Source organism: Schistocerca piceifrons, chromosome 8, assembly GCF_021461385.2.
Source record: "Schistocerca piceifrons isolate TAMUIC-IGC-003096 chromosome 8, iqSchPice1.1, whole genome shotgun sequence".
Classification (NCBI taxonomy): Eukaryota; Metazoa; Arthropoda; class Insecta; order Orthoptera; family Acrididae; genus Schistocerca; species Schistocerca piceifrons.
In genome coordinates this window covers 429,918,022-429,933,908 of record NC_060145.1, presented here as the reverse complement: position 1 = coordinate 429,933,908, position 15,887 = coordinate 429,918,022, and the positions used below count along the sequence as shown (strand labels likewise).

Sequence of the window (15,887 nt, the reverse complement as noted above, 5' to 3'; positions counted from 1 at the left end):
ATCCATTTATGTTAAACCCTCTTAAAATAAGATACATAGTCAATTTCAATTTGGATTTCATATGAGGCCTCTCCATAAAACTTTTTGTTTTTCAATTCACTAATCAGATAATACAAAACTTGAAAGACAAAATATTGCCTGATAGAAGACGAGCTTTAGCTGGCTCATCCTATTACTTTAGCAGTCAATCAGCTCTCTTTATGTCATTTGTTGTTTTGTTAGTACTGTTAACATTAAACAACTGTGTAAATAGATATACTGGAGGTTGCATGTGAAATTTTTTAGGACTGTGGTTGTAATTCTATGGCCTTCACTTTTCGTTTTAGCAAGAGTGAATACTAACGCACTTCCACGATCATGAGAAAGGGCATTGATGACCATGCTGTCTAGTACCCAACAGTTTTAAATCCATCCACATCTAACCAAAATATTGCCAACTGGTGTATGTTCTGACTTGTCAAAAAAATTTGATTGTGCAGTTCAAGTTGAAGAAATTGTGAGAAGTTAAATATAATGGTGTCAGAGATCTTGCTGGAAACTGGTTTTCATCCTACCTGACTAAAGCAGTCCAGAGTATTTCAGTAAGAAACTCAAGGTGGATTCCCAATGAAAGAGCATCTTCACAATGATGAATAATGACTACAAGTGTGTCATAGGGAGCAATACTAGATCTTGATCTTATCTGCTTATTCATTTAAGTTGATCCGATTAAGGTCATCAGGCCCTGTCTTACATTAGACCAGATTTTACGCAAACAGTACTTTTTTTGACATCATAGTTACCTAAGAAATAAGTATTTTAATATGACAAGTAGTATTAAAATGATTTGAGTGTCTCTAGAGATAACGTGAGGAAGTAAATACTGACTATGAAATAATAAAGTTGATACTGGCAGTACCTGTGCTACTGCTGCTGCTATTATTAGAGATAATAGTAACAGTAATAGTAGTGGTAGTAGTAGTAGTAGTAATAATAATGACAATAATAACAGTAATGATAGTGGTAATTATAAAAAGAATTGAAAGGTGTACAAAATAGATGTTTTCTGATATAGTGAGTTCCAGCAAATGCAATTTAAGGAAACTGCACAGCTAAGTCAAATATAGGAAATGAGGAAGATCTGGTTGGAAACAAGGACGTATAAAGGTAACACGTGTACAGGGACAATGATAATCATTATTGTTGCTTTAATAGATATGTCATCAACAGTCTTCTGAAGTCAGAGATATTATTCAGTTCTCTAATAATATTATAGTGCAGGAGATTATTCCAGAGTCAGGTTCCTGCTGCTGAAAAGGACTTTGAGAAATTGGATGAACAATAGAGTGGGATAGAAAGTATTTTGGACTGAAGGAAATCAATGTTTCTACAATAATGTACAGATAAGAGAGTTAAGGTTGAAGAGAGATATGGGGGCAGTGCACGTTGATGAGACAGAAGAATGTAATAAGGATATTGTGTGATGTCCACTCTAGAACATGTTGTAGACAGCTGTTTAAACAGTTGAGCATAGTGACAACAGCCTCACAGTGCATTTACTCTCTTCTGAAGTTTATTGTCAACAACCAATCGTGCCATGCGGAGTGGCTGCACAGTTAGAGGTGCCATGTCACGGATTGCGCGGCCCCTCCTGCTGGAGGTTCGAGTCCTCCCTCAGGCTTGGATGTGTGAGTTTTTCCTAGCATAAGTTAGTTTAAGTAGAGTGTAAGTCTAGGGACCGACGACCTCAGCAGTTTGGTGCCTTAGGAATTCACACACATTTGAACATTTTTTTGACAACCAATCACAGTTTGACAACAACAGTAATGTTCATAAATGTAATTCTAGAAGGAGAAATGATTTACACTATCCATCGCTCAGCCTTACTGTGACAGGGTGAAGTATTCAGCTGTAAAAATCTTTGTTCACCCACACAGTGGTACGCAGAATTTAATAGATAATAAAATCAACTTCAAACACAAAAAAAATATCTTCACTCTGTAGAAGAATTTATGAATGCATAGTACTATGATTGTTGTTACGGAGTAGAGTGAAGTGCTGGCATGCCAGTCAGGAATGACAGAGCAGAGAGGACTGTAAGAAGAGGTCAGCCAATTGCTCACTGACTGACTCGTCTCTAGGACAACGCAACAGCTGTGGCCCATATGTGAAGAGAACATGAGCACCATGCCCGACTGGTTGTGGCCCAGTCTAACACCAGCCTCAAGACTAATGACTTGCATAGAGGCATCAAAGCTTATTACTTTGCTTGAACCCTCTATGTGTCAGACTTTGGAATTGTTATACTGGAGAAACTTGATTACTTCCTATGTCATGCCTTGCTTGCGACACATCTGTTTAACACCAAGTTAAGTATTGTAATTGCTCGTTTTGTAATAAAACTCATTAATACGAATTGTCTGAATGTTGTCTAGCAACCTGAGAAAGCAGGTTTCCTAGACACCCCATATTTGATGACTAGACAGGATTTAACAGTTGTAGAAGAATTTCCTTATTTGTGGTTATTGGTTCAGAATTCATGTAAGTAGTGTGCATGTTGTCATATTTTGTGCTGAGCAATTGTACTATACTTGCAAGATGACAGGATTATTCCATATCATAGTGAGAGTGCACAGTTATGATCCATGAACCATGAAAATAAATAAATGACTAACATCCTTCTGGGATGAATTTTTAATGACTGTCCTGATGTGGACTGCTATTTGGCAGTATTGTAAAATTTTGGTGCATTTGTAACACTCATTTTTAATAAGGCTGTTGAGCATAATCGTTTTTCAGTGTTACAGTTTTGGTCTTATCATAATTAAGGGAAAGGCTATCGTACTGTGTTGTGCAAAGCTCATGTTAGCTAGACTCAAATATTCAGCTATTGTGTGCAACAGTTTCATTTATGTACTTTCAGTCCTTCAGATTCACAAATTAGACATCAGTATTTATAAATTTTGAAATTTGTTCCAGAAGTAACTCACTCTGTCAGAAACCATTAACCAAAGTCAAAATGGGAATTAAAAATTATTTATTTTGGAAATAATATTACAAATTATTCCAGTGGGTAAAACTTTTGTTATGATAAGTTACTTTAAAGTAGTATTGTTATAACTTCAAGTTGAACAAATATATTTCAAGGAAGATGAAATACATGAAAGTCACAGACTGAGTCCAAGTCTAGCTGCCGCTGGCTGGCTGGCCGCTTAGGTGGCACTGCCGCTGCATGGCTGGCAGACAGCGTCGCATGTAGAGGAGGCGCATAACTGAGCGGTGGCACTTTGAAAGATCGGTAAATGATTACACTTTTCCCCCTTTGAAATTTTTGCACAGGTCTTGATGGAGGTGGCCTGTAGATTGCTAACATCCATAGGTGTTGTTTGACTGGCGGTAAAGTCTCGAGGAGGAGGCTTCCTGTACGGAAAGAAGTGTCCCCGATAATAACAGGTTGAGATGACAGAAGACGTGGGGGTCGAATCTGCTGGGGCCCCGTGCACCAATCTGCCCATTGCGGTAAGTCTGGTTGTTATAGCAGGAGACATTGGCGATGTGTCCGCGTCCGTAGGAGAAGGAGGCAAGTAGAGTTGCTCCGACAGATGATGGTCATCTGGTTCCTGCATGGGCTTGTCTCTTGTTGGCGTCAGTTCTTGTGGTGGCACCGATATGATGGTGAGAGGACTGTGTTGTGAGTAATGAGAGATTCCAGTATCCTGAGCGTCAGGTAGAGCCGAAGGTGGTGTAGCGGCATCCGGAACAGGCGTTGCTGGCACACGATTCCGAAGCTGGTCCGAATGACACACTGCAACACCTGTGTCCATCTGGATTTAATACAGGCATTGGCCACGGTGTCGTAAGATGCGGCCAGGACTCCATTTTAGCTGCCTGCCATATCCCTGTACCCATACGAGGTTGTCGGCGGTGAACCGGCCAAGCGAAGGCACCCGCGGCCGTGAGATGGAAGGCCGCAGAAGAAGAAGTAGCATGCAGGGCTGTCGGCCATGTAAGAGCTCAGCCGGGCTGTGGTCGCCCGTGGGGTTGAAATGGTAAGAAGCCAGAAATTGGAGAAGCGCATCATCAGCAGCAGAAGAAGTCAGGAGTTCCCTCACCTGAGCCTTAAATGTGTGGACCAGTCGTTCAGCCTCACCATTTGACTGTGGATGGAATGGAGGGGCCGTGACATGCATGACACTGTGACGGGCACAAAAATCCGCAAAATCGGACGAGGCAAATTGCAAACCATTATCAGTAGCAGAGTAGAGGGAAGACCTTCCAAAGAGAAAATGCGAGCTAGAGCACTTGTGGTTGCCGCGGTGGTAGGCGACGTGCAACGGACAATGAAAGGAAAGTTAGAGTAGGCATCAATAATGAGAAGCCAATAAGTACCTAAAAAAGGTCCCGCAAAGTCAGCACGAATGTGCTCCCAGGGCTTCTCAGGCGAAGGCCACGGTGACAAAGATGACTTCGGGGCGGCGGCCTGTGACGTACAAGGGCCGCAGGCAGCGATCATGTGCGCGATTTCAGAATCGATGTTGGGCCAGTACACATGACTGCGCGCCAGAGATTTTGTGCGAGAGACACCCCAGTGCCCTTGGTGAAGAGGGCGCAAGACCGAAGCACTCAAAGACGCAGGTACCACAACACGCGGCGAAGCTTTTTCGGTGGAGAGGAGGATAACACCATCCCTAGCCATGAGGTGGTAACGCAAAGCGTAGTAGTTCTGCAACGGATCAGAAGTCTTAGCAGAAGGACGATCTGGCCAACCCTTCTGAATACAGCGTAAAACCCGGGAGAGGGTAGGGTGAGAACCCGTAGCAGCTGCCAGCCGGTCCCCGGTGATGGGGAACCCGCCCCAACCCGCTGCTCTGCCACATCCAGGTGGAAACTCATAAGTTCGTCCCTATCGAATGCCAGGTCAGGACCCATGGGAAGGCGAGACAGTGCATCAGCATTTGCATGTTGAGCCATCGGCCGGAAATGAATCTCATAATTGAAACGAGACAAGTAAAGAGCCCAACGCTGGAGGCGGTGTGTTGTTGGGAAGTGACGTTGATGTTATGAAACAAGGAAACAAGTGGTTTGTGATCCGTAACAAGATGAAATTTGGATCCATAGAGAAAAACACCAAACTTATGAAGACCATAAATCATGGCCAAAGTCTCTTTTTCAATTTGAGAATACTTTTGTTGGGCATCCATGAGGGTTTTGGAGGCATAAGCAATGGGTTGTTCAGAACCGTCAGAAAAACAGTGTGCAAGGACTGCACCGACCCCGTATTGAGAGGCGTCCGTGGCAAGAACAAGATGGTGGCCAGGTCGATAAGTAGCCAGGCACGGGGCCTGTTTCAGCATAGCCTTCAATATCTGGAAAGCCGCATCGCATGACGCGGACCAGTGAAAAGGCACGTTTTTATGCAACAGGCGAGTTACCGAAGCAGCAGACGGTTAAAACTTGTGATAGTATGCTATTTTCCACAAGAAGGCCTGCAGTTCCTTAACAGATGTAGGGCAAGGAAGGGCATTGATCGCTGTGACAGTTTGCTGAAGCAGACAAATACCATCCCGAGAGAGTTGAAACCCCAAGTACGTGATAGATGCCTGAAAAAATTTTGATTTCTGAAGATTACACTTATGACTGGTAGTCTGTAAGACATGAAAAAGTGTGCGGAGATTTTGAAGATGTTTGTCAGTGGTGGAGCCAGTGACAACAATGTCGTCCTGGTAATTTATACACCCAGGGACAGTGAGCAATGATTGTTCCAAGAATCGCTGAAAGAGAGCAGGGGCGTTGGCAACCCCGAATGGCAGTCGTTGGTATTGATAGAGGCCGAAAGGCGTGTTACGGACCAGAAACTGCCAGGAAGCAGCGTCGAGAGGAAGTTGATGATAAGCTTTTGACAGATCAAGTTTGGAAAAATACTGGCCCCCAGCAAGTTTAGTCAACAAGTCCTCAGGTCGAGGCACAGGGTAAGTGTCGATAAGGCATTGAGCATTTACAGTGGCTTTGAAATCGCCACAGAGACGAATATCACCATTTGGCTTAGTAATGACAACGACATGAGAGGACCTCTCACTGGAAGTGACAGTAAGCAAGACCCCTGATGCAGTGAGACAATCCAGCTCCCATTTGACCTGATCACGAAGGGACACAGGAATAGACTTATGCCGAGCAGTGGGTTTGAGGGTGATATGAGCTTCAAAGTTGTTTGCATAGCCTAAACCAGGAGAAAAAAGGGACGAAAATGTCGTCAACAAGGAGCATAAGGAATAGCATTAGAGACGATATTGACAGAGTCATCTATGGAGAACCAAAAAACGCAAAAGGCATTGAAACCAAAAAGATTCTCCACGTTACTATGGTCGACCACAAATATGGGAACAGTGCGAACGACAGATTTGTAAGATACCTCAGCACCAAATTGTCCCAAGAGAGAAATCTTCTGTTTATTGTAAGTCTGTAATTGCCTAGTGACAGGTGTCAGGATTGGAGAATCCAACTGAAGATACGTCTGAGAATTGATGATAGTGGCAGCAGAACCAGTATCCACCTGCATGCGAACATCTCGACCAAGTATTTGGACAGTGAGGAATAACTTCCGTGAAAGCGAAGAAGTACAATTGACAGACAACACAGAATCAGGATCAGCATCATGTTCATGAACATAATGTATGCGGTCAGATTTGCAAATGGATGACACGTGACCCTCTTTTTGCATTTGTGACACACGGCCCAACTTTGTGGACAATCTTCTCGTGAATGTTTCGTAAAACACCGCGGAGATGAAGGAAGTTGCCGTGGGTTTTGCTGCAGTTTCTTAGAGGTGTGTTTATGGTTAGGCCGAGGTTGCGCTTTGTCAACATCACACAGAGGTTGTATTTTCCCGACGTCGCCCCATGCCTCTGTTTGCACTTCAGCGGCGCGAGAAATTTCAAAAGACTGAGTCGGATTTGCCAACTGAAGGGCACGTTGCCCGACTTCTTTGTTGGGTGCCGATCAGATAATAGCATCCCGTACCATGGAATCGGCATAGGATTCCTTGTGAACTTCAGTAACAAACTGACACTTTCTACTGAGGCCTTGAAGTTCAGCAGCCCAAGCGCAATAGGATTGATTCGGTTGTTTTTGACAATGATAAAAGGCGACACCAGAGGCTACCACATGCATTTGATTTTGAAAATAGATGGACAGAAGTGAACACATTTCAGCAAAGGACAAAGACGCAGGATCTTTCAAAGGAGCCAATTACGACAACAACCGATACATTTGAGGTGAAATCCATGAAAGGAACAGAGACTTACATGTTTGTTCGCCCGCAACATGAAACGCCAAGAAGTGCTGTCGAAGACGTTTTTCGTAATCAGACCAGTCTTCCGCCGTCTCGTCGTAAGGAGGAAAAGTAGGTAGAGACAACGACAAGAGGTGCCATGTCGAAATCACGAATCGCATTTGTGAGAAGCATTTGCTGTTCTATGAGACCTTGCAATAGTTGCTCTAAAGTAGCCATGGACGATGATTCAATCCCGCGTCCAGCCATCCTGATTTAGGTTTTCCGTGATTTCCCTAAATCGCTCCAGGCAAATGCCAGGATGGTTCCTTTCAAAGGACACGGCTGACTTCCTCCCCAATCCTTCCCTAATCCAATGAGACCGATGACCTCGCTGTCTGATCTCCTTCCTCAAAACAACCCAACAACCAGTAGCCATGGAAACATGTGGGTCAACGATGGAAAAGAAAAATCCCATCCTCATCGCCAATTGTTACAACTTCAAGTTGAACAAATATATTTCAAGGAAGACGCAATACATGAAAGTCACAGATCAAGTAAACAGAGTAAGACGTGTGTACACTTCAATAGTCAAATCATAACTGAGTCCAAGTCTAGCGGCCGCTAGCTGGCTGGCCGCTTACGTGGCGCTGCTGCTGCTGCTGCTGCATGACTGGCAGACAGCGCCGCATAAAGAGGACATGCGTAACTCCGCAGCGGCACTTTGAAAGATCTGTGAGTCACAACAAGTAGCAACCTCTGAACATTGGTTTTGATCAAGTTTTAGCTTCATTTTTGTTCTTAGCGTACATAAAATATCTAACATATTAGTAAAAGGTTGTAACAACACTGATGCTAACATGATAAGCATATCTGCCAAAGCCCAAAACCACCTGTACAGTCAAATTAATATCTGAAGAGCCATGTAAATAGTTCACATGAGACAACTAAATTCATAAACTTATAAAAACTCACACTCTGCAATTCCGAAGAGAAAAGATTTCAATACAGCACCTCGTCTGCTAATTTAGATTTTTGTCTACAACATTTTAAAGTCATATGTATAGCGTAATGAATGCTGGTTATCAATAGCACAAGGAAAATGATGCCAAAGATTTCTAGTGTGTTTGCCACTTCTTTTTCTATGTCCTTTGCAAATTGTTTCCCATTCCTAAAGATTTTCTTTGAGTATGGGATATATGCATTGTAAGGTGTGGATCATGTCAGCTTGTTACTTTTATACAATGCTCTGTATTAATGTAAAACATGAAAGTTAAAAAAATATTTCATTGTGAACATGCTGTGTTCAATTCTCTTTTCTTTAAGTATGTGCCACATATATAAATTTAATGTACTAATTACATTTTATACGCTTTGCCTTCCAGTTAAGTATTGTTAAAGATGTTGCTTTGCCTTCGAGTTAAGTATTGTTAAAGATGTTGACAATATAGTTCTTTATCTATTTATTTATAGGAATCTGGAAATACCATCAACAGCAGAAGAGCTTGCTAAGAACCATGACTTTGAAATTAAGGGTTACACATTTGAGGCACAGCCAGAGCAACTACGAAATCCCAGGTATGTGTTATTTGAGGTCAGGCTGTTAAGGAAGAAAGTTTTATTTTATTACTCACAAGTTAATTGTTAACTTTACAAAAAGAGCTGAAGTTTGTATTTGAGATAATGGTCGCTTTCAACGGTAAACCTAAAATACCGAGTTTTACAAAACACTATCCTCTTACTGTTGTGAGAGAGAAAAATTTGAAGGGATAGCAAAATAATTTTCTGGAGGCATATCCACAGTAGGCCAGTGAAGGTCATCGAATGATGAAACTACCTTCAGCTGAATATTGGTCACCATTGATTGGTGTTTGGCTTCTCATCCACACCAAGTGAAGACTACGGGATTCACTGTGTGAAATCGCGGTTGGCTCTGACAACTTGCTGACATTGCTCCCGACCTGTTATTATTATAAAGTAACATTTAATTACAATTTTACTGACTGATATTGTTGAGGGAAGAAGGTTTAGCAGTTGTTGCATGTGCAGTATTTATTTTACCGCAAGAAGCTGATGATGATGATGAGGAGGAGGAGGAGGAGGAGAAGAAGAAGAAGAAGAAGAAGAAGAAGAAACAACACTGATGAATGACCTCTCTTTTAAAAAGTAGGGAACAGTGTGGTGATACAAATTTAGTGTCGATATTAAAACTGAATTGGACTATGGACTATTACACAATGTTCTTTCCAAATGGAAGTTACTAATTTTTAATTATTACTGAACTATGTTGGCCCTAAAATTTCCAAAGAAAACATCTCTTTTAGCAGAGCTGTACCTGCAGCAGAAAGTTAATAGTCACTTCCAGTTTTCTTCTCCTTGCCATTCACGGTGAAAAGATGTAAATAAAGATACCATTTTCTTTTTCACAGCGTGCATATAACTTTCTAATACCTAAGTTATTTCCTTTCAAACATTTAGTCTTTTCATCTTCTGGGTATAATCACAGTTTGTAGGGGCCCAGGAACAGTGCTGTTCACAATAAAACTCTTATCAGCTTTAGTGCTTTCTCCATATTCCTGTCTATACTCCATTATTTTTATACACGCCCTTAGTGAGAGCAGGCATTGCCTGTATGGGAAACAGTGACTGTTGAAGGACAGCCACAAGCCACACACAGTATGTTTTATTGAATGGTTTTGTTCTTTAATTTAATAACCAACTACTGTACTTTAAACTGTAAACTACAGAGCTTCTAATGATGTTCTTGTTAAATTAAAGACCAAAACTGGTCAATAAAACATACTGAGGGTGACTTGTGGCTGTCTGATAAACTTAAATACATACCTGCTCTAGAGACACAACAAATTGCTACTGAGCCACTGAACATTCAGTCCTGCATCCACACTAGGAGAGGAGTGTCGATGTCAACCAACCACCAATGCATTGATGTTACTGCCAGCAGACCGAAAAGCAACTGAGGCCAACTGCTTCATTGGATCTGATTTCCCAATCATACACACTAAGTAAATCTTGGCCAGTGAAGTGATTGGCTGTCATTCATTGGCTTTCATTGGCCTATGGTGTATGTACATTACGCAGGACTGAAGATTGTGGGAGCGCTTAAAGTGAGTAAAATAACAGGCAAGATGCAGAAATTAGACTAGTATCACCTAACACTGTCTTATCAGTTCGAGAATTTCTGCACAATGTAACTGGAGTTGGTTCCTGTTAGTCTACTACTTGTAATGTGGACCCTTCACCTTGTACCATTACCCAACTTGTCAGAAATTTTATTTCTCTAGGGTCTGTTATTCAAAGCATCATACTCCCCCTTCATCATTCCTGTAGTCAAAGTTCTTACCCTGTAACAGTTGTCGCACTGTTGTTTGATTCAGAATGTATATTACTCTTTGGTTTCCTCAGATTATCTCTCATTATTATTGTTCACTTCACCCATTTACTGCACGAGGGATTTTTTCCATCCTGCGATGGCACCTGCTCATTGCTACCCTTTCCTTATTATAATGACAGTAAGAAAATAGTTAACATAATGAGGGATTTTGTTCAGGATGAGTAGTAGTGGGCTGTGGGGTCATGAAAGGGAGCAGATGATTGATACTAATAGCCATAGTCCATTTAAGCACACACATCTTACCACAATATGCACTCACATGCTTGCAGTCAAGACCCCAACAGCCTTCTGACTTAAACGAGCGTGTACATCACTGGCAGTAACAACAGCACATAAACAGACTGTATTTTGCACAGATAGCTTTTATTCACTACCAGCAGTCTCGCAAAGAGTCAGTTGATGGGAAAGTGTGTACTGAGTGCTATGAGGTGATCGTGTTTGCACGCTGCTTTCATGGGATCTTTCACATACCTTGTTATATCCTAGCCAGTAATGCCAACCGAGCCCGCTGCCAAAAGGTTGGCAGCATCAAAGTCCGGACGCCGTCCGCATAAGCAGCGCCAGCGAGACAGCAAATCGCCGCAAGTCTGCGCGCGCCACCGCTGGCTTCTGGCTTCTTAAGCGCTGGAGTCGCGAGTGCTAGGACAGTTCTGTATTCGCCGCTCAGTTGTATACTCGCCACCGAATCGTGTACTTGCTAGTCAGTTGTGTGTTCATCGCAGCAGAGTTGTTGTTTGTCGTCAGCCGACGCTGACCAGCCGCTCCGACTCGAACTAGACAGATTTCTGTAGACACCGAGTTCACTACTGTGTTTCTGTATCTTCATGAATAAAGATAAGTACCGACTTATTTAATCAGAGTGTTTGGGTTTTCATCTTTCTGTTTACTGTTCCAGCGGACCGGTCGGCCGCTATTAAAAGTGTGGCGGTGACTTCGTAAGCCATTTCTACAGCCAAGTGTTTGTCGCTACAAACACCGCCACAAAACTGGCGACGAGGTCTTCCGAACTCGTGTGCAGGGCTGGTTCACCTTGTTCTTGTTATACTAATTATAGCGATAAACTTTTGGGGGCTGGTTTAATTTGTGTTCACTATGTCTACCGAATTACAACAATTGATCTTGTTACAGAGTCAGCAAATACAAAGTCTGGTGGAAGCAATCGCCAAACAAGCGGCTAATCCTCCAACACAAAAGGAACAAGCACAGGCAGCACCACAGTTCCTGGCTTTTGATGACTCCAGAGAAGAATGGCGCGAATATTTCGCGCAGTTGCAGGCGCACATGTCAGTCTACAAAATCACAGGTACTGAGCGGCAGCTTTATTTAATTTCCACTGCAGGCGTGGAAATCTATCGACTGCTTTGTAAGTTGTTCCCGGAATCCCAGCCAGAAGCTTTAGACTATGACGTTGTTGTTAACAAGCTTGCTGAGTATTTCGAGTCGCGAGTTCATGTGGCAGCAGCCAGATTCAAGTTCTTCAGATTAAAGAAACTGCCACATCAATCTAATAAACAGTGGTTAACAGATTTACGGGGCCTCACCTGTCAGTGCCGATTTAATTGTGTGTGTGGAGCTTCCTTCAGTGATGTCATGTTATGAGACGCTATTACTCAAAACATTGCAGATTCTCGTATTCGTGCTGCTATCTTAAAGTTGCCTGACCCGTCATTAGAGACTGTGATGAACATCATTGAAGCCCAAGATACTTTTGACTATGCTGAGTGTGAGTTAGATCAGCCATGTATTTCTCAAATTGCCTGTGCTAAGCAAGTTATGTCACGCCCGCGGCCCCACCAGCAGAGTCAGACTGTAAACACTAGCCGGCCGCGTCATGTTAAACACATTCGTCAGCCGCGTGTGCAAAATGATAGAGTTAAGTCTGGCCCTAAGTGTGTTCTTGCTCATCCCCGTGAACATTGCCCGTTAAGAAACGCGGTTTGTCACTTTTGTCAAAGGAAAGGACACATCCAGACTGTTTGTTTGCGTAAACGCAAGAACAATTCTAGTGCTGCCCAGCCCATGGATATTCATGTTCTTCAAAGCCAGCCCGCCCAGAAGGTCGCGTTTAAAGACTCTTCCACGGTTCGTGTGGGTAATAAACTTGTTCACAATAAGCCACCCACCCAGCCCTCTGCTATGCGACCCAAGCGTAATTCAAACGCTGTAAAAAGTAATGTACAGACTGCAAGTGAAGCGGGAGTTGTTGTTCCACCCGCCCAACCCATGAGTTGTCGTAAGCAGCGAACACGGGCTAAACGCACTGATTTTGTGTCTTCCGCCTCCACTGCACCGATCCAGAGACGGTGTAATAAACTATTTGTGAAGCTACACATCCAGGATAAGACCCTCAATTTTCAATTAGACACTGGTGCGTCTGTGACTCTCATAAATAGTGCTACGTATGCGGCTATCGGCCGCCCTAAACTTTCAGCGGCAAAACATTCTTTGGCTACTTATAGTGGAGAACAAATTCCTGTGTTAGGTGTCTGTAGTGTGCCAGCCACATTCCGTGGCAATACAAAAACAGTTTCATTCACAGTGCTCCGCGCTACAGACAGTGTAAACATTTTCGGATTAGACTGTTTTGACTTGTTTGGCCTGTCTATCCAAGACAATGTGTTGCAAATTAATTCTGTTGTTGTTCCTCAAGACAGCATAACCGATTTGTGTAAACAATACAGTGACATATTTAAAGACGAACTAGGTTGTGCTGCGCACTTTGCCGCTCATATTACGTTATAAGATAATGCTCAGCCTCGATTTTTTCATGCTCGTCCAGTGCCTCACGCCCTCCGGGCACCTGTAGCAGATGAACTGCGTCGTTGGCAAAACAACGGCGTTATTCAACCCGTTTCAGCGAGCCAGTGGGCTTCTCCCTTAGTTATTATAAAGAAACCGTCTGGCAAGTTACGTTTGTGTGCTGATTTTAAGTCGACAGTTAATCCTCAGACTGTCATTGATTCTTTTCCTTTCCCTAGACCGGACGAGCTGATGGATAAGTTAGGGGAAGCTCGTTTCTTTTCCAAAATTGATCTCCATGAAGCATATTTGCAATTGCCCCTCGACGAGCAATCACAACAGTATTTTGTCATAAACACGTCGTTGGGGTTGTTCTGTTTTCTGCGTTTGCCTTTTGGTTGTGCGTCAGCTCCAGCTGTTTTTCAGCGTTTTTTGTCACAACTTCTGGCTAATGTGCCATCGTGTTGCAACTATTTAGACGATATTGTCGTGTCCGGTCGGACGCCTGCTGAACATTTCCGTAATTTGGAGTGTTTGTTTGCAGTGTTGTCTCAGGCAGGCCTACGTTGCAACATCGATAAATGTTCATTTTTCCTTACGGAGATGGAGTATCTGGGACATGTTATTAATGCTCAAGGCATTCATCCCTCCCAGTCACATTTAGCAGCTATTCGTGATTTGCCCGCCCCTCGCAATCTGCATGAATTGCAAGCAGTTCTTGGCAAATTGACATATTATATTAGGTTTATACCTAATGCATCACAGATTGCTGCACCGTTGCATCGTCTCCGCCGTAAGAATGTTCCGTTTGTGTGGTCAGCTGATTGCCAATCAGCCTTTCAGCAGCTTAAAGAGGCTTTATTGAATGATCGTTGTCTGGTCCATTACGACCCGAACAAGCCTCTGGTGTTAGCTTGTGATGCCTCTTCTTTCGGCCTCGGTGCTGTGTTGTCTCACCGAGTCGGTAACACCGAACGTCCTATTGCGTTCGCATCTAAATTGCTAAACAAAGCTCAGTGTAATTATAGCCAATTGGACAAGGAAGCGTTGGCTATTGTGTTCGGTGTCACAAAATTCCATCACTACCTCTATGGTAGACCATTCTATTTATTAACAGATCACAAGCCGCTGACGTCACTGTTTCATCCGTCTAAACCAGTTCCTCAGCGGACAGCTCAGAGACTACAACGTTGGGCTCTTTTGTTATCACAATACCAGTATGAGATACTGTATCGCCCTACAGCTCAGCATGCAAACGCTGACGCGCTTTCTAGATTGCCGATTGCTGCGGATGATGTCTTCGATTCCTCTGACGACTCTTGCCATCAGATTGACGCCGATGAGCATCAATCCCTCTGGGATTTTCCGATTGATTATCGTCAGGTGGCACGTGAGACAGCTACGGATCCTCATCTGAGTTTACTATTACGTTTTGTTCAACGTGGTTGGCCGTCCAAGGCAAAGGACATATCGGATCCTGTGGTTCGTCGCTATTATCCGCAACGTCATCTGTTGCCTGTTTCGCACGGAGTTTTGCTGTTACGCACCGAGAATGACCAGCTTCGTGTCGTGGTTCCCCAAGTGCTCCAATCCAAGGTCCTCGACTTGTTGCATCAAGGTCATTGGGGAGTGGTCCGCACCAAGCAGCTTGCCCGCCGTCATTGTACATGGATCGGCATTGATAAGCAGATTACGCAGATGTCTACAGATTGTTCGACGTGTGCCGAACACCAAGCTGCTCCGCCTCAACGCTATTTTGAGTGGGCACGCCCTGCCGGTCCATGGCAGCGAGTACATATTGATTTCGCTAGTCCATATTGGAATTCTCGTTGGCTCATCGTGATAGATGCATTTAGTAATTTTCCGTTTGTTGTGCCCATGCAGTCTACAACGTCTGCACAAACTATACAGGCGTTGACTTCAATTTTTTGTATTGAGGGTCTTCCAGAAGTTTTAGTGTCTGACAATGGTCCACAATTTACCTCTGCTGAATTTGAAAGTTTTTGTTCTGCCAATGGCATTCGCCATGTTCTTACTCCGCCGTTCCACCCTCAATCGAATGGTGCAGCGGAACGTTTTGTACGCACATTCAAGGATCATATGGACCGCCTTCGTGCTATGCACTCTCGTCAGCAGGTCCTCATCACGTTCCTGTCGTCGTACCGGACCACGCCACGCGACGGCCCTTCGCCTGCATAGCTTCTCCACGGCCGTCGTCATCGCACCCTACTACGGTTGTTGCACCCTCCGGATCGACCCACCACTTCTGAGCATCGCACGCGTTTTCAGCGCAACGACGCCGTTTTTTTCAGAGTTTATCACGGTTGCCGTCGTTGGGAACGTGGTACCGTTCTAAGTGTCCAGGGTCGAGGTTTTTATACTGTTCAAGGTGCTACTGGGGTGCACAGGAGGCATCAGAATCAGTTGCGCCGCGCTGGCCGCCCGGATTCTGCCGCTCGGTCTTTGTCCGCAGATTTGGTCCGCGGCGGG

General features: G+C 43.7%; 1 protein-coding gene across 2 annotated transcripts in view; it reads left to right on the top strand.

The window, feature by feature from the left end:
- Window positions 1-15,887, top strand: part of LOC124711983 (beta-ureidopropionase) — a 154,218-nt gene that overhangs the window by 46,438 nt on the left and 91,893 nt on the right. For both annotated transcript variants that reach the window (XM_047242266.1, XM_047242265.1), the window contains exon 2: window positions 8,720-8,824. In XM_047242266.1, coding sequence (XP_047098222.1) covers window positions 8,720-8,824 — 105 coding nt within the window. The remainder of the gene's footprint in view (window positions 1-8,719; window positions 8,825-15,887) is intronic.